The following is a 19795-nucleotide window of genomic DNA, read 5'->3' as shown; positions in this document are numbered from 1 at the left end:
ACACATATCCTTGCAATGAAAATGAGGTCTATTGGAAACAAGGATTAAACTTGCATGTAGGAGAGACTCTTCCATAATGAGGTTCTTGGGCCTTAGCATGAGGAGTGGGGGTTTATGCAGGGGCATATTGGAGTTGAAAGGGTCCAAGGAAAAGAGAGCTAAAATCTGAATCAGTACCAGACCTGTAATCAAATCGATAAAGGTGGTTTGGGACTCAGTTGTGGAAAGAGCTGAATACACAGGCCCAGTTATACATTACTCTCTGAATTGTGTTTGTCTTTTTTTAATGTGTGATCTTGATAAATGTCAACACCTAGACTTTATTTTCTGTGAGAAAGTAAAGATTTGTTTAGCACTCCAGCTCTGAATGAAATAACAAAAATGGAAGAAATGCATCCTTACAAATCTGCATGCTAGTTAACACCAGGGATTTGAACATGTTATCTATGGTCCCCAAACCTCAGACCGGGATTAGATCGCTGCCAGTGAATGAATTTAAGGACAGATCAGAATGCTTTGACATGAATTCAGATACCGATGACTCCATGGTATGGGATCATATGAACTATGGGTTTGCTATTGATTATTGGCATTTGATCAAGCTCGTCAGATACAATGTTAATTACAATTGTGAATATTGGGAACTATACACTCAAATTATATCAAGATGAAAGAAGAAAAGAATACATAATATGCTAAAGTTACATCTACATATGCCTGTGTGTGCTTGTGTTATATCAATCAGCATGTTTTTACATACAAACGTATATAGGTGTGTGTGCATGTGTGTATGAGTGTCTGTGTGGACACCTCTATCAATAGGATAATATTAAGGTGCAAATGGATGATACAATTTTTCTGCATATAAAAATAACATAGATAGAAGGTTAGCTATGATGTTTATATTAAAATATCCAGAAAGAAGAGACATATATTAATAAAGTAAAAAAAATTTTCATTGTGTCTTCTTGTTATTATGTACATAACCTCAGTCTCAATTTGTTAATATTTACTCTGAAAAGAATACTTTATTGATAAAGCAAATTTTTCCAAAACACTTTTTTCATTGCCTCTTTTACATCTTTGTTCCTTAAACTATAAATGATGGGATTCAGCATTGGAATCACGATACTGTAAAACAGTGACACGATCATGTCATGGTTCAAGGCATAGCTGGAACTTGGTCTCACATACATGAAGAGAATTGTACCATGGTAAATGGACACTCCAGTTAAGTGAGAACCACATGTAGAAAAGACTTTCCTTCTCCCTACAGCAGATGGCATCCTCAGAATGGCCAACAGGATGAAACCATAGGAGATCAGGACAATCAGGACAGTGACTGTCTCAATGGAACCCACAAAGTAGAAGAGCAGAAGCTGGTTAGTGTGGGTGTCAGAGCAAGAAATAGCGAGGAGGGGAGGGATGTCACAGAAGACATGTCTGATTTCATTGGAGGCACAGAAGGAGAGGCTGAAAGTAGCCACTGTATGTACAGAAGCATGCAAGATGCCACCAACATAGGAAGCAATGATGAGTGGCACAATGACTCTGGGCGCCATGCTGACTGAATACAGGAGTGGGTTGTAGATGGCCACATAGCGATCATACGCCATTGCAGCCAAGAGAAAGCATTCTGTGGTCCCCAAAGCAACAGCAAGAAACATCTGTGTTGCACATTCAAGGAAGGAAATGGCTTTGTTCTTTGACATAAAATCTACTAACATTTTGGGGATAACTGCTGAAGAATAGCAGGCATCCACAGACGAAAGCACACTCAGAAAATAGTACATGGGGTTGTGGAGACGGGAATGCACAATGACCAATACAACCAGTCCTAAATTTCCAATCAATGTGATGAGGTAAATTGCTAGAAACAAGAAGAATAAGATGATTTGCAGTTCAAGATTGTCTGTGAAGCCTTTCAGTAAAAAGGATGTTACTTCGGTGACATTCTTCATCTTGATACCTCATGGAACAAACGCGAAGATTTTTCAAAACTTGCAATTCATTTCCTACCAAAAGAGTGAATAACATTGTGACTGAACGGAATGTGATCTGGGTCCTCATATTTATTTTTTGCCAGCGTATGATTTCCCAGTTGTAGATCAGAACATGGTGACAAGACAGCAGGTCAAGCGTTCATGCCACTCACTGAAGACTCAAATGGGAAAATACGTGTGTTCCTCACTCATGGGCAGATCCATGCGTCTACGTCCACTAGATAAACCAGCTAGTTTACCACTGAATCCTATTAGTTGTTTCCATATTAAACTAGCTTAAAACTCCAAATCATTGGTTAAAATCAATTTCCTCTCCCATACAGTAACATGGTCTAGTGTATCTGTGTGCAGATACCTGGAATAGGTTATCAGCAATCTAGTTACTTTCAGTAGTGTGTAAAATCTTTTCTTATAATTTGCTTATCTATAGAATGAAACATTAATATTGATTTTACAAAGTGGAACAAATATTGTAATATAAAATACATTAATAAAGCTGAATCTTCAAAATATTGTTAAATAGGTAATGCTAAATTAGGTTGGTCTTGCAGAGTAGCAACCTCTCAGACTGTAACATTTTATGTGCTATTTCCAAATTCTTTCTAACTCTATTAGCCCTTATTGGGTGTATGCAAATGAAATAATCATGATTTTTAAGATAATGGGCCATGACTGAATCAAACAATGATATTGCAACTTATATTCATTTAAATGTATTTCTGAGATACTTAGCATTATATTGTGTTTTTTCATTTACTAAATAATCAGTCATATTTATTATTTTCAGATATCTAAAGTCTTTGATTTTCAACTGTCTCAAGATCTGTGGTGAAAATGTGAAGAAATTTTCTGAAAACAAAAACAATTTTTAAAAAATTATTATACTTGTTTAGATACTGTTTACTGTGGTTCCAGTGAATTATCAACTAGACAATGTGAGTCACAATTAAAGTCACTTATAAAAATTGTACCTAAATATGACAACAATAACAAACAAATATAAACATAAATTTAATCCTTTGTATTTTCTTTGTTGTATTTATTCACCTATGTGATAGGAAACAACTGTTAATAAAAGGATTGCACAGCATATCTGATCTTGTTAGGTCCAAACTCCTAAAATATTCAGCAAATGCCTTGAAGATCTCTCTTACCTCAGCAGAAGCAGTTTTGATGTCTTATGAGTATAATTAATTAAAACTGCTTATATCTACCTTCTCAACTATTGCTGAGACCAAAGGAGAGTCCCCAAGGGGAATATGCTCCAATTATGATCTAGTTCAAATTAGCAACATGATGACTCACTCAATAAAAAAGAAAATGGTCCTGGGATAATTCATGACCCACTAATATTTGCTGAAAAAATAAAGTCAGTCAGCCTCCGATTTATAATAATGCTTTATATTTTATTTACCTAATAACTAGTGGTGTTAAGTATTTTTTCATACTAACCTGTTGTCCATTTGTGTCTTCTTTGGGGAAAAGTCTGTTTAAGTGATCTGCAAACATGTTCTCCTACTGTGTTGGAGGCCTTCTTACTCTGTGGATTCTTTCATTTGCTGTACATAATTTTAGTGTGATGTGCTCACCTTTATCTAATTGTGCTTTTGTTGCCTGTCCTTATGGTGTCATATCTATGAAATCACCACTAAACTTAATGTCATGAGGCTTTTCCCTTTTATTTCTTCTGAGAGTTTTATAGTTTCATGGCTTATGTTTAAGCGAAAGATAAAGACCATTACAGTATACTAACACATATATATGGACTTTAGAAAGATGGTAACGATAACCCTATATGCAAAACAGAAAAAGAGACTCAGATGTATGGAACAGACTTGTGGACTCTGGGAGAAGGCGAGGGTGGGATGTTTCAGGAGAACAGCATAAGTTGGCTTTTATTCATAGTTTAAGATGAGGGTTGATTTTCATTCTTTTGCATGTGAATATCCAGTTTTTCCAACAGTATACTTTTCCCACTATGTACTGTTAACACCCTTGTTGAAGATTAAGTTAACTAGATATGTGTGAATTGATTTGTGAGCTCCTTATTCTGCTCCATTGGCCTATATGTCTGTCTTTATACCAATACTGTTTTGTTCAAGTACTGTAGCTTTGCAATACATTTTGAAACCAGGATGTGTGATGACTCCAGCTTTGTACTTTTGCATTCTGTTTCTTTAGATGTTTGAAATTGTCTGTGGTGTCACACAAAGTTTATGCTTTTTCTACTTCAAAAACTACCAAAGTTATTTTATAGACATTGCCTTGGATCTTTTATTGCCCTGGGTAGCAAATAAATTTTATCAAATGAAAATCTAAAGTGCAATTGCATATCACCTCATATCTGTTAGGCTATTATTAAAGAAGAAAAAAAAAACAACAAGTGTTGACAAAGATATGAAAAAAGAACTCCTCAGGCACTGATGATACAAATGTAAATTGGTATAGCCATTGTAAAAGTATAGAGGTTCCTCAAAACATTAAAAAAAAAAAAACCTACTTTGTAAGCTACCAATTATTTCTGGGTATTTACACAAATTAATTGATATTAGAATCTTGGTGAGATATTGCACTCATGTTCTTTGTAGCATCACTCCCAACAGCCAAGATATGAGAACCACTAAAGTATCATTCATGGAAAAATGTATTTTAAAAATCTGGTGTGTATGTATATAATGAAATGTTATTCAGTCTTAATAAGTGAGAAAATATTGTTGTTGCAATAATATGGATATCCATATTTTTGCTAAATTAAATAAATCAGACACAGAAAGACAAACACTGGGTGATCTCATTTATATGAATTATCTAAAATAGACAATCTCATAGAAGCAAAGAGTAGAATGGTGGTTTCCAGGGACTGGGAGAAGGGGGACATTGGAAGTTGATGGTCAAACATAAAAAGTTTGAACTGTTTGAATTAAATAAGTTCAGGTAATCTATTATATAGTTTAATGCCTATAATTAACAAAACTTTTGTATACTCAAAATTACTAAGAAGGTAGAGCTTACATTAAAATTATAACAGCAATAAAAGAAAAAAAAAAAAAGAAACTTTAGGAGGTAAGGATTTGCTTATGACCTTGATAGTGGTGATGTTTCCATGGGTGTACTCATCCCCAAACACTTTAAGTGAAGTGTATTAAATATATACGTAACTTTATACTTCAGTTAGTCCCCAAAGGTGGTGCCGGTTTGATCCCTGGGTCAGGAAGATCCCCTGGAGGAGGAAAATGCAGCTCACTCCAGCATTCTTCTCATGAAAATTCCATAGAACAAGGAGTCTGGTGGGCCACAGTTCTTGGGATCACAAAGTCATGCTTAGGCATGACTGAGCACAAGAACTATATTTCAAGAAGTTAATTGTATTCAGATGTATAAATATATTGTATATATATATATATATATATATGCTATATATATATATATATAATCTTTTAACATTAGATAAAACTTTAATAAAGAACCAAAATGAAATGCTAGAAGTCAAAAATGCTATACTCAAAATGAAGAATACCTTTAATGAATTTACCATTAAACTAGATATGCCAGAAGAAAGAATCTGTGAACTTGAGGATGCATTAATCGAAACCTAGAAAATGGCAACCAGAGAAGGCAAGGAATAAAATGATTGATGGTTGCCAGAGATTTGAAGTAGGATGATAAAGAGACAGAGCACAGAGGACTTTTAAGGCATTGAAAACAATTCTATATAAGACTACAATGATGGATCTATGTCATTATATATATATTTTTCAAACTCATTGAACACACAACACCAAGATTGAATCCAAAGGTAAATAATGGACTTTGAGTGGTTGTGATATGTCAGTGTAAGCTTATAAAATGTAAAAAATTACCACTTTGATGGAGAATATTTATAATGGGCATACATGTAAAATATCTGTATCTCCCTTTTAATTTTGCTATGAACCTATAACTTCTCTTTATAAAGTCATAAAAAACTGAATGAAAATGATATGTCAAGCAGAAGAAAATCCTCATTAATAAGCCCAGAATATCCACCAAAATACTTCCTAAAAACAAAGCATACAAACAACTTGTTTAACAAATAAACAAGTCAAATATAAAGAAAATAGTGAAAGAAAAATAGATGACAACTTTGAAAAAATAATATCAAAAATTTCTCTATTAGTCCCACAATAAGGATTTCTGAGATGTCACTTTAAAAATCAGCATATTATTGGAATCAACACTTTTCCTCCTAGCACAGGGGTCACATGAAAAGGAAAATATTAACACGAGCTATGATACTGAAACCTAACAATTTACAAACTCACCACTAAAAGAAGTAGACAATTTACTATGTGGGAATTGCAGAAAAATTAAGCTAGCTTCATGGAAAAGTCTATACATATTTCAAATTGCAGATGGATAATTTTCTTCATGCCCATGTAGACTCAATCATTGGGTCACAAAGTGAATGTAAGAGGCCAAAATTGTTGACACCCAAGGTCACTGCATATATCAGAAATTCACAAAAGAGACTGTCTTCCAAAAGGACTGAGCTTCACCTTTAGGAAGCTGAGAAATGAATGTCAAAAACTAGGCCAAGACACTGGGGAGGGAAACTTGAAATAAGGGAGGAGTTTCTGTAAGAAGTATGTCTCAGAAAGTACTATTATAGTAACATACAATGTCAAAAGTGTAGACACCAGTTTGTAAAGTAAGATCTATCTAGCTATGGGGCTCAAGAAACTCTAGGTAGAAGCTGTAATGAATTAGGCTTGAGTTTAGTCACTCGGTCATGTCTGACACTTTGAGACCCCTACTGAAAGTTAAAGTAGTAAGAAAATGACAGTATTTTAAGACTATAAAAACATAGGAGACATCATTTGAGCATGAAATTTAAAATGTTAACTTCACTAATTCAACATAAATGTGTGTGTGTGTGTGTGTGTGTGTGTGTGTATAGGCTTCACCAGTGGCTCAGTGGTAAATGATCTCTCCAGTGCAGGAAATGCAGGAGATGTGAGTTTTAAATCAAGGTTGAGAAGATTCCCAGAGGATGAAAATGAAAACCTACTCCAGTATCCTTGCCTAGAAAGTCCCACAGGCCTGGTGGACTGCAGCCATAGAGCCACAAAGAGTTGGACATGACTGAGTGATTGAGGAGTATCTATCTATCTATCTATCTATTAATATATTTATGTTATAATATAACATATATTATAATATATATATTTATTTCCTTAGGATATTCAAAATGTCCAACTCATTTAAACATAAAGGGAGGAGTAGTTAGAAAAAATGTATATTAATAGTATATATAATAATATAATTTTTCTAGCTAGTAATTACTAATTAAGGCTCAATCTAATCAATATAATAGTATATAACTTACACATGAATAAAAAGAAATTTTGTTCTACTTTTCTAGGTTTTTCTAATGATTGACATCTCACTATTTCTACTTTACTATTCCTTCTCAGAATTCTTTGCTTTTTCATGTAAATTGTAGAGTCAGAAGATCTATTTCAACAAGACTTGTTTAATTTTACTTGGAGTTGTATTAAATCTGTATACAGATCAATTTAGAGTTGCATTTAATTGATGGATCCTCTCTTCAGAGTTGGGCTACCTGTCAGTATTATCTTTTTTGTTTTTTCTGCTGTTTATTTACATTCAGATTTTAAAACCAACGTTCCTTTTTACTAACTTGTAATCTCTTAATTTAGAACTTTGGTATCTGTGTATTTGCCACAAATTACTTATGCACAAAGTGTTACTAGCCGGTTTTAGGAAGTGGAATCTTTACATTCCACAGATATAAAACCCTATACACTCAAAATAGTTGACCGTTCTCTCTTCCGTTTCTCTCACATGCTAATGCTCTATCACACAGAATATTACAGTTGCCTGCGTGCCGTCGCATCTCTCCTTCAGTGCTTCCTATCTACGTGTTCACATCTTGTCACTCTTACTAAACTTTCTTACAGAAGGATCTGTTCATCTCCGCTGTGCCGGATCGGCATCGCTGCAGGGGCTTCGCCCTGATGAGGCGAGTGGCGGCTGCCCTCCAGGCGCAGTGCGCGGGCTGCTCTTGTTGCGGGGCGGAAAGTGAGCGTGGAAGCTGCTCTTTGTGACCCCATGGGCTGTAGCTTGCCAGCCTCCTCTGCTCATGGAATTCTCCAAGCATGAGGACTGGGGTGTGTAGCCGTTCCCTTCTCCTCGGGATCGTCCCACCCCCGGGGCTGAACCCGGGTTGTGGAGCAGAGCGCAGGCTCGGTAGCTGTGAGACACGGCCATGGGCGTAGGCCCTCTGAGGCAAGTGGAATCTTCCCAGACCGGGGATCAAGCCCGTGGCCCCTGCATTGGAAGGATTCTTTACCACTGAGGCACCAGGGAAGTCAACGCTTATTAAACTGTTAATGAACTCTATCTCATATCACTTAGAAGTGTAGTATTTAAAATTTACCAAAAAAAAAAAATATATATATATATATAGTTATCCTTATTTAAGAAGAGACACTACTCTGTTGACAAAGGTCTGTATAGTCAAGGGTATGGTCGTCCTAGTGGTCACTTAAAGGTTGTGAGAGTTGGGTGTTCAAAAGGGCAGAACACCAAAGAATTGATGCCTTCAAACCGTGGTGCTGAGAATTCTCCTGAGGGAGATAAAACCAGTCAGTCTTAAGGGAAATCAACTCTGAGTACTCATTGGAAGGACTGATACTGAAGTTGATGCTCCAGTATTTTGGTTCAGCCAACTCATTGGAAAAGTCCCTGACGTGGGAAAGATTGAAGGCAGAAGAGAGTGTCAGAGGATGAGATGTTTGGATGGCATCACCAATACGATGGACATGAACTTGGGAAAACTTTGGGAGACGTTGAGGGACAGGGAGGCCTGATGTGCTGCAGTCCACGTGGTCACAAAGAATCTCAGACATGACCTGGCCACTGAACCACAACAGAGAATTATAAATGTTGTCATATGTTATGATTTCATTATCTTCATGTTTTAGAGAAGGGATTAGAGAGTTAGAAAGGCTTTATTTCCAGAAAGAGACAAGTGGATTTTGCAGAATTGTGGTTATCAACCTCAGTTGTTGTTGTCATTTAGTCCTAAGTGTTGTCCAATTCTTTTGTGACTCCATTTGGATGGTAGCATGTCAGGCTCTTCTGTCCATGGGATATCCCAACCGAGAATTCTGGAGTGGGTTACCATTTCCTTCTTCAGGGGATCAACTTAATAGCATATAGCTATTTAGGACCAGAGCTTAGAATAGTCCTATGGTAGTAGATTTTTTTTCCACTGAGGGATTTTTTAAATTAAAGTGTTGATGTAATCATTCTCATCAGGTAGTTCATTATCCAGAAACATCCACTTGTTTACAAGAAAAAAGTTCATCTTGAAACTTCTGTCCCAGAAAATAGAGTACTCTCCTCTAGAGACTTCACTGTAGACATTAAGAAGAACTTGAAATGATGGTGGAGTATAAGAATATAAATACATAATATTCACAGAGTATCTTGAGTGAAGAGTTCATTTCCACAGGTAAGAGGAAAGTGTTTTGATAACTTGCAATATACTTTAGAAAATATACATTTGAATTTGAAACTGGAATAAGTATCTTAATATTTGTTTTCAAGACAGAAATTTGAGTTAAATCAAAGTTTTATTAAAAATCTAATATACTCCTTTCAGGAAACGTAGCAAAGAAAATAAAAAGGATTCCATATATATTTTGGTCAATAGAATTGTAAATTAGATATTTTCATTAATTTCCTTGATGAAAAATAATGTTCTGTATAGGGGCAGAACAATTAAGGGGTTACATTTAAATTTTAAGAAAATTATTAAATGAATAAAAATTAACTATTAAGCAACCATTGGGTATATGACACTTTGGAATCACAAATTTTTGACAGAAGAATACAAACTAATTTTAAATGTATTTTATAGCTAGTTAATTGATCTAGAAGCCACTTGTATGTGTGTGTATGTGTTTTAACTTCTTGGCTTAATAAACTTAATTGCTTAGAAAAAGAGAATTAAACTATTCAAAGTTTCTATCTCATACAGTTTCTAGGTTGTAAAATTTCTTGAATTATGCCAAGTCATAATGAAATTTTAATGCAATCATGTAGGAATAGTATAGACTCTGAAGTCAGAGAAATCTAGGCTTCAGTCCTGGTTCTCCTAGGAACTGCATGACCCTGGTCAAGTTATATGTCTAGTTGAGCCTTGGTGTTCTCATCTATTAATATAAAATAATGCTGAATTATATAGCTTGCAGGTTGCTATATAGATTACATTACATAATATGCATAAAATTCCTAACCCCTAGCAGCCACTCAATAATACATAATAGCTGCCCTCCTAACTTTCCTTCTTATTGAGCTTACTATCAGTAATACTGCTTTCATGGACACCTAGTACTTTAAATTTTTTATCATGAGTGTTGGGAAACATTTTTTTTTCATCTTTTAGATTCATTATATTTTGTTAAAAGATTACAATTTCTAGTTCCCATCCATTAAAGTGAAATAGTAAGACATAAACACAACCAGTTCTAATTTTTTCAAATATCACTTAACAAAAAAGCCTGTTTGAAAAACTGAACATAGTAGTTAAACATCATACTTTTTCTCTGTCACAACTCCAGTGCCCTTTAATAAAATAAATAAATTCTCTAATGGGACATAATTTTGAATAAAGCATACCTTCTTTAATAAACTCATCTTTTAGCTCTGAAGGTAAGAATGGAGACATCAAAGATCATCATAAATTTATACTGGCCAGAGGAACAGGCAAATTTAAATAAATGCATCATTATTTTAAATTGACATGCCACATTTTCTTTTTAACATTCTATATTTTTTATTTTGAGAAGCAATACTAATTCTTACTTTTTCCTTTTCTGAGCTTAAAAAGTTCATAAGCCAAGCTTTTTATATGCTTTTGTTTTTTTAGACTGGCTCACAGAATGCCATTTATAAATTCTAATTTTAAGCACACCGTTAATTTTCAAAGGACATTTATGGAAGGGCTAGTTTTTAGAGGAGATGATTCACCATTCTAATTTCAGAACAGACAGATTTCAGTGAGTGAAATGCATTTTAATGCATTTAATGCAGTTTCTTATAGCATAGAATATTGGTAATGTACTGGGTTTAATTTCAATAGAATAGTATTTTGATATTTATCTGGTGCCATATAACAAATATGTGTATTATTTTTAAAATAAGCTTTTTGTTTCTGTCTGGGACCTAGCTAAATACTGTTATTTTTCAATTTGATTTAAACTTTTTCACTTTATTGGAGTTAAATAAAGCTTGGAAGTTATGTTTAATTTATATGCATCATTCATAAATGCTTAATACTTTACCTAATAAAACATATTTTAATGCAGCTGATTAAAATGTTCCCTCCTATGACACCATATTCAGGTAGTAGAACAAGATATGCCTGAAAATTATGGTCAATTAGTTTTTCTTTCTGTCTTTTTTTTTTTTTTTTTTTTGGTGGTTCAGAAATAACTTTCCCAAGTTTATGCTGTCAGTAAGCACTAAATCTGAGATTTTAGTATAGGGTTTTAACTCCCAATAAAGTTCTCAATTTCTCATAATTGTCTTATTATAAGCATATCAGTTAAGCAAATCTTGAATTGCAGTGTCACTGAAATTTCTCCTGTACATATCCATGAACATATATCTTGTGATGGCTTCATTAGAGGATCACATGCTGGTGCAGTCTTCAAAATTTGTTTGCATACCTCTCCCTGTTTTCTCTGTGCTTATTTCTGTCTGCCTTATTCCTGTTTTGTTTTTTTTTTTTATCTTACTCTCTATAGTAAATATTTCTATATATAGTTCATGGATTTGAGAGAGAAAGAAATAGGAAAAGAAAGAAAGAAGGAGATATGTTTGGAGAGAAAAAGAGAACACAAAATTTTAAAAAGTAATGTAATTTTGATGTAGCACCCAAATTTATTAATACATATTTGTATATTAATTGATGTTCTATAAACAGTTTTATTATGATGGCTTAAAACTGAACAGTAAAAAAAAAAAATTAGATCATGGCGTCCAGTCCCATCACTTCATGGCAAATAGAAGGGGTAAAAATAGAAGCAGTGACAGATTTTCTCTTCTTGGGCTCCAAAATCATTGTGGATGGTGACTACAGCCATGAAATTAGAAGACGTCTGCTTCTTGGAACAAAGGCAATGACAGACTCAGACAGCGTATTAAAAAGCAGAGACATCACTTTGCCGAGAAACTTCATAGAGTCAAAGCTGAGGTCTTTCCAGTAGTTATGTACGGATGAAAGATTCAGTCCATAAAGAAGGCTGTTACTGTTAGTCGCTCAGTCACGCCTGACTCTGCGACCGCCTGGACTGCAGCCCACCGGGTTCCTCTGTCCATGGGATTTTCCAGGCAGGGATAGTGGAGTGGATTGCCATATTCTTCTGCAGGGGATCTTCCCGACCCAGGGATCGAACCTGGTCTCCTGCACTGCAGGCAGATTCTTTACTATCTGAGCTCCGAAGGAACCCAGAGGGCTGAACTGATGCTTTTGAACTGTGGCAGGGAGGCCTGCCATGCTGCAGTCCATGGGGTAGTGAGTCAGGTAACGCTCAGTGACTGAACAACAGCAACAATTTTCTTAATAACAATTCAAACAATTATACTTTATTATTTCTGTCTGTTTTCTTTTAATTACTATGTAAGTTGCATGGATTTATACAGAAATCAGAACTTATTATTATTATTATTATTATTTTACTCTAGACTTTTCTAAGAATCAAATGAACATTTTTTGGTGTTGCAAACTCACACATCTCTGCTGTTTAGTTCCTAATTCGTGCCCAGCTCTTTTGCAACCCCATGGACTGTAGTCTGCCAGGCTTTTCTGTCCATGGAATATCCCAGGCAAGAATATGGAAGTGGGTTGCCATTTTCTTCTCCAGGGGACCTTCCAGACCCAGGGATCAAACTCGTGTCTCCTGCATTGATTGGCAGATTATTTACCACTGAGCCACCAGGCAATCCTTAAACTTAAACTTATCAATCTATTTATTCTTTGCATTAGAAATAGCCTCTAAATGGATCCATGGAAACGTTTCTGGGAAAATAAAGGTGTGGCTTTCTTCTAACAGCAAGTTAAAGATTTTTATTTATTCTCTTCTTGATGTGTGACATCTAAATACAATAAAAATGTAGTATGTTTAACATCATAAGTATGAATTTCTTATGTCATTGAATTCAGCCTTACCTTGTATATGGCAGATTTATCATTACTTTTTAATGCTTATTAATTACATGCTGAAGGAAAAATAAAAGTTAACTTGCCCAAAGTCTGCCCTTTAATGTGATGAACAGGGAGGCCTAGCATCCTGCAGTCCATGCAGACACAAAGAGTCAGATATGACTGAGCAACTGAACTGACTGAATGTGATGAATCCAGTAATTAACTGTGTTTCAGTAATTAACTGAAATTTCAGTTCAAATGTGATTGACTCTTTAACTTTAATACTTCCCTCTATTCGTATACAACCAAATGAGAAACAGTGTGATATAGGGGAAAAAAATAAATCAAACACAATTTTGTGGCAAATAAAGATTTTATTCTTTTAGCAAACTATTTTTTGTCTATGATCAGGTGACATTAATTTCACATATATATTAGAAACCCCATAAAGAACTATAATATATTAAAAAATATGTTTTTGACAGAAATATATGTCAAAAATATATCCAAGAACTTTGCAGAGACAATAGTGTATGACTATAGAAATACCTGACATTGCTACTAAAATAGAATTTGAAAATCAGTAACAGTATGATAAACTGCAGAAGCCAACATGAACACCTTAAGGACACCTATTTTTAGAAAAAAAATTAGCATTCATATTGTCATTCTTTGCAAAATGGGTACATAATCTCCAAAATACTGTCTGCTGTTCAGTTTACCACTATTCTTGAATGGAAATTAATGGGACAATATAATCACCAGAAAAAGGGATATAAAATGATTTTGTTTAAACAAACAGCTCTGCACAAAAAGTTGAAATATGTTTCATCTATGTCATTTCTTACTTATCTGGAAACATTTACTATTAAATAATTTTATATTGTTTGCTTATTGAAATCAAATTCAATCTTGTGTGATTACTTCTATTTGTACAGTTGTGAACATAAAAAGACACTTCATGCACCTTATAGCAAAGCTAGTATTTAATTGTGTGCTTTCCACTATAATATTTCATGATTGAAATAGTCCTATGGTTATTTATATTTGTTGATTTTAAAGCTATGTAATATGAACACAGGTAGTAAAGAATATAACAAAAAATAAACTGGAAAATAAACCACTTAAATTGACATGATATTTTTAACATGATGAATCTAGTCAACAATTGAATGTAATAACTTCTTTTAGTAACTGCAAAATGTATCCATTTGAATCCAAGATCTTCATCAGTGACCATTCCATGACTACAAAGGAAATCATTAGATCCTGATAAGAAGCAAATAGGAAGATATAGTCGGGTGGACTCTATTTTCACAAAATACTGCCTTTAGAACCTATAGAGAAAAACTAAAATGGTACAGCTCACATCAGATTTAAATTCATACCGAATCTGGATGAAAAATGTGACTGAATTAAACATGTTTATACTGATGGGCTTTACGGATGATTTAGAGGTGCAAGTCTACCTATTTTTACTTTTTCTGGCAATCTATCTTTTTACACTGGTAGGAAATTTGGGACTGGTTATGTTGGTCATTGTGGATTCTCGGATCCAAAACCCAATGTATTATTTTCTCAGTGTCTTATCATTCCTGGATGCCTGCTATTCTTCAGTGGTCACTCCAAAAATATTGATTAATTTCCTGTCAGAGAATAAAACTATTTCCTATCTTGGATGTGCAGTACAAATGCTTCTCTTTGTTACTTTTGGGACCACAGAATGCTTTCTCTTGGCTGCAATGGCGTATGATCGCTATGTGGCCATCTACAACCCACTCCTGTATTCAGTTAGCATGGCGCCCAGAGTCTATGTGTCACTCATCATTGCTTCCTATGTTGGTGGCATCCTGCATGCTTCTGTACACACAGTGGCTACTTTCAGCCTCTCCTTCTGTGCCTCCAATGAAATCAGACATGTCTTCTGTGACATCCCTCCCCTCCTCGCTATTTCTTGCTCTGACACTCACACAAACCAGCTTCTGCTCTTCTATTTTGTGGGCTCTATTGAGATAGTCACTGTCCTGATTGTCCTGATCTCCTATGGTTTCATTCTGTTGGCCATTCTGAGGATGCATTCTGCTGAAGGGAGAAGGAAAGTTTTTTCTACATGTGGCTCTCACCTAACTGGAGTGAGTATTTATCATGCAACCATCCTCTTCACATATATGAGGCCAACTTCCAGCTATGATTCAAACCATGACATGATCGTGTCAACATTTTACACCATTATCATTCCCATGCTGAATCCTATCATCTACAGTTTAAGGAATAAAGATGTAAAAGAGGCGATGAAAAAAATGTTGAGAGAAGTTGGTTTATAACCACAGTGTATTTTTAGCACTAAAAAGTACTAAAATACTTTAGCTGCAAAAATTTATTAGCTGCAAATTTATTAGCAAATAATTTATTAGCTACAGCTGAATAAAGCTTCAAAGATTAAATGTCAATATCTTGATGCTAAGCAAATAAAGAAGAAAATGCTCCATTTCGGTTACTAGTGTTTGTGTATACTAGAATAAAACATTACTAGTCCATCAAAAATAAGACTGGGATCTGACTGTGGCTGAGATCATGAACTACTAATTGCCCAATTCAGACTTAAATTTAAGAGAGTAGGGAAAACCACTAGACCATTCAGGTATGACCTAAATCAAATCCCTTATGACTATAAAGTGGAAGTGAGAAATAGATTTTAGAGACTAGATCTGATAGACAAAGTGCCTGATGAACTATGGACAGAGGTTCGTGACATTGTACAGGAGACAGGGATTAAGACCATCCCCAAGAAAAAGAAATACAAAAAAGAAAAATGGCTATCTGAGGAGGCCTTACAAATAGCTATGAAAAGAAGAGAAATGAAAAGCAAAGGAGAAAATGAAAGCTATACCCATTTGATTGCAGAGTTCCAAAGAATAGCCAGGAGAGATAAGAAAGCCTTTCTCTGTGATCAGTGCAAAGAGATAGAGGAAAACAACAAAATGGGAAAGACTAGAGATCTCTTCAAGAAAACTAGAGATACCAAGGGAACATTTCATGCAAAGATGGGCTTGATAAAGGACAGAAATGATATGGACCTAACAGAAGCAGAAGATATTAAGAAAAGGTGGCAAGAATACACAGAAGAACTGTACAGAAAAGATCTTCATGACCCAGATAATCACAATGGTGTGATCACTCACCTAGAGCCAGACATCCTGGAATTTGAAGTCAAGTGGGCCTCAGGAAGCAGCACTACAACCAAAGCTAGTGAAGGTGACAGAATTACAGTTGAGCTATTTCAAATCCTGAAAGATGATGTTGTGAAAGTGCTGCACTCAATATGCCAGCAAATTTGGAAAACTCAGCAGTGGCCACAGGACTGGAAAAGGTCAGTTTTCATTCCAATCCCAAAGAAAGGCAATGCCAAAGAATGCTCAAACTGCCACACAATTGCACTAATCTCACACACTAGTAAAGTAATGCTCAAAATTCTCCAAGCCAGGCTTTAGCAATATGTGAACTGTGAACTTCCAGATGTTCAAGCTGGTTTTAGAAAAGGCAAAAGAACCAGAGATCAAATTGCCAACATCCACTGGATCATCAAAAAAGTAAGAGAGTTCCAGAAATACATCAATTTCTGCTTTATTGACTATGTCAAATTGTTTTATTGTGTGGATCACAATAAACTGTTGAAAATTCTGAAAGAGATGGGAATACCAGACCACCTGATCTGCTTCTTGAGAAGCTTTTATGAAGTTTAGGAAGCAGCAGTTAGAACTGGACATGGAACAACAGACTGGTTCCAAATAGGAAAAGGAGTACATCAAGGCTTATATTGTCACCCTGCTTATTTAACTTATATGCTGAGTACATCATGAGAAATGTTGGGCTGGAGAACCACGAGCTGGAATCAAGATTGCCGGGAGAAATATCAATAACCTCAGATATGCAGATGACACCACCCTTATGGCAGAAAGTGAAGAAGAACTAAAGAGTCTCTTGATGAAAGTGAAAGAGGAGAGTGAAAAAGTTGGCTTAAAGCTCAACATTCAGAAAACTAACATCATGGCATCTAGTTCCACCACTTCATGGGAAATAGATGGGGAAACAGTGGAAACAGCAGATGACTTTATTTTTGGGCTCCAAAATCATTGCAGATGGTGATTGCAACCATGAAATTAAGATGCTTACTTCTTGGAAGAAAAGTTATGACCAACCTAGATAGCATATTTAAAAGCAGAGACATTACATTGTCAACAAAGGTCCATCTAGTCAAGGCTATGGTTTCTCCAGTGGTCATGTATGGATGTGAGGGTTGGACTCTAAAGAAAGCTGAGTGCCAAAGAATTGATGCTTTTGAACTGTGGTGTTGGAGAAGACTCTTGAAAGTCCGTTGGACTTCAAGGAGATCCAAGCAGTCCATCCTAAAGGAGATAAGTCCTGGATGTTTTTTAGAAGGACTGATACTGAATCTGAAACTCCAATAATTTGGCCACCTGATGGGAAGAGCTGACTCATCTGAAAAGACCCTGATGCTGGGAAAGGTTGAGGGCAGGATGAGGAAGGGGACAACAGAGGATGAAATGGTTGGATGGCATCACCAACCCAATGGACGTGGGTTTGGGTGGACTCTGGCAGTTGGTGATGGACAGGGAAGCCTGGCGTGCTGCTGTTCATGGGGTTGCAAAGAGTCAGACACGACTGAGCGACTGCACTGAGCCCATCAAAGTAACATTTTACAAATATAATTAATATCATCTATATGCTGATCACTACATTTAAACTAATCTATATTAAATATACGCTGATGTAAGTATGTTGCAGTTGTCATTCACTCTGTGATTTGTTTCACACCCTATTGTTATAGCTATAATCTTGTGGTTCGGTAGATTGATGTAAGCTCACATTAATTATAGAAAATCCTTAGCACACATTATGAAGTTACTTCTCCATTCTGGAACCCCTATGAAGAACTTCATGTTATCTCACACAATATGTTCCATCCAGGTATATGGGCATGACTTTTCCAGCTTGGTTCAACATCATATATCTTTATTCCATTATCAAAATATTTTCTTATTACTGTCAAATTATAGAAATAGATTAGGTCCAGTTTCAAACTCCAAAAATTATATTGACAGTAGGTGGTAATGTTTATTGATAGTATGTTTAAGGTCAAGTCAGTTCAGTTCAGATGCTCAGTTGTGTTCAACACTTTGTGACACCACAAACCACAGCACGCCAGGCTTCCTGTCCAAAACGAACTCCTGGAGTCTACCCAAACTCATCTCAATCGAGTCGGTGATGCCATCCAACCACCTCTTCCTTTGTCATCCCCTTCTCCTCCCGCCTTCAGTCTTCCCCAGCATGAGGGTCTCTTCAGATGAGTCAGCTCTTTTCATCAGGTGGCAAAATTATTGGAGTTTCAGCTTCAATATCAGTCCTTCCAATGAAAATCCAGGACAGATCTCCTTTAGGACGGACTGGTTGGATCTCCTTGCAGTCCAAGGGACTCTCAAGAATCTTCTCCAATACCACAGGTCAAAGTATCATTGGTCATAACTTTCCTTCCAAGGAGTAAGTGTCTTTTAATTTCATGGCTGCAATCACCATCTGCAGTGATTTTGGAGCCCAAAAAAATAGAGTCAGCCACTGTTTCCACTGTTTCCCCATCTATTTCCCATGAGGTGATGGGACTGGATGCCATGATGTTAGTTTTTTAGATGTTGAGCTTTAAGCCAACTTTTTCACTCTTCTCTTTCACTTTCATCAAGAGGCTCTTTAGTTCTTCTTCACTTTCTGCCATAAGGGTGGTTTCATCTGCATATCTGAGGTTATTGATATTTCTCCCAGCAATCTTGATTCCAGCTCATGCTTCCTCCAGCCCAGCGTTTCTCATGATGTACTCTGCATATAAGTTAAATAAGCAGGGTGACAATATACAGCCTTGATGTACTCCTTTTCCTATTTGGAACCACTCTGTTGTTCCATGTCCAGTTCTAACTGTTGCTTCCTGATGTGCATACAGGTTTCTGAAGAGGCAGGTCAAGTGGTCTGGTATTCCCATCTCTTTCAGAATTTTCCACAGTGTATTGTGATCCATGTAGTCAAAGGCTTTGACGTAGTCAATAAAGCAGAAATAGATGTTTTTCTGGAACTCTCTTGCTTTTTGGACAATCCAATGGATATTGGCAATTTGATCTCTGGTTGCTCTAACTTCTCTAAAACCAGCTTGAACATTTGGAAGTTCACCGTTCACATATTGCTGAAGCCTGGCTTGGAGAATTTTGAGGATTACTTTACTAGCGTGTGAGATTAGTGCAATTGTGCAGCAGTTTGAGCATTCTTTGGCACTGTCTTTCTTTGGGATTGGAATGAAAACTGACCTTTTCCAGTCCTGTGGCCACTGCTGAGTTTTCCAAATTTGCTGGCATATTGAGTACAGCACTTTCACAGCATCGTCTTTTAGGACCAACTATAAATAGAGTTTAGAGAAAATTGTTTTCATTTTATACATTATACATGCACACCATATATGTCTATACCTCTCAACATTCATTTAAGACTTCAAGGGTTGTTGAGACTCAATCTC

General features: G+C 35.8%; 2 protein-coding genes across 2 annotated transcripts; one reads left to right on the top strand and one right to left on the bottom strand.

Annotated features, from left to right (window-relative positions):
- Window positions 1–1028: 1028 nt before the first annotated feature.
- LOC110144561 (olfactory receptor 5T2-like) lies at window positions 1029–1961 on the bottom strand. The gene has a single exon (XM_020904503.2). The coding sequence runs from the start codon at window positions 1959–1961 to the stop codon at window positions 1029–1031; it is 933 nt and encodes a 310-aa protein (XP_020760162.2).
- Window positions 1962–14528: 12567 nt separating this feature from the next.
- Window positions 14529–15545, top strand: LOC110144560 (olfactory receptor 5T3-like). The gene has a single exon (XM_020904502.2). The coding sequence runs from the start codon at window positions 14577–14579 to the stop codon at window positions 15543–15545; it is 969 nt and encodes a 322-aa protein (XP_020760161.1). The 5' UTR covers window positions 14529–14576.
- Window positions 15546–19795: the final 4250 nt, after the last annotated feature.

The sequence above is a fragment of the Odocoileus virginianus genome, chromosome 10 (assembly GCF_023699985.2).
Source record: "Odocoileus virginianus isolate 20LAN1187 ecotype Illinois chromosome 10, Ovbor_1.2, whole genome shotgun sequence".
In the NCBI taxonomy this organism is placed as follows: domain Eukaryota; kingdom Metazoa; phylum Chordata; class Mammalia; order Artiodactyla; family Cervidae; genus Odocoileus; species Odocoileus virginianus.
The sequence above is the reverse complement of the archived record's forward strand: the minus strand, read 5'-3'. Positions and strand labels throughout refer to the sequence as shown.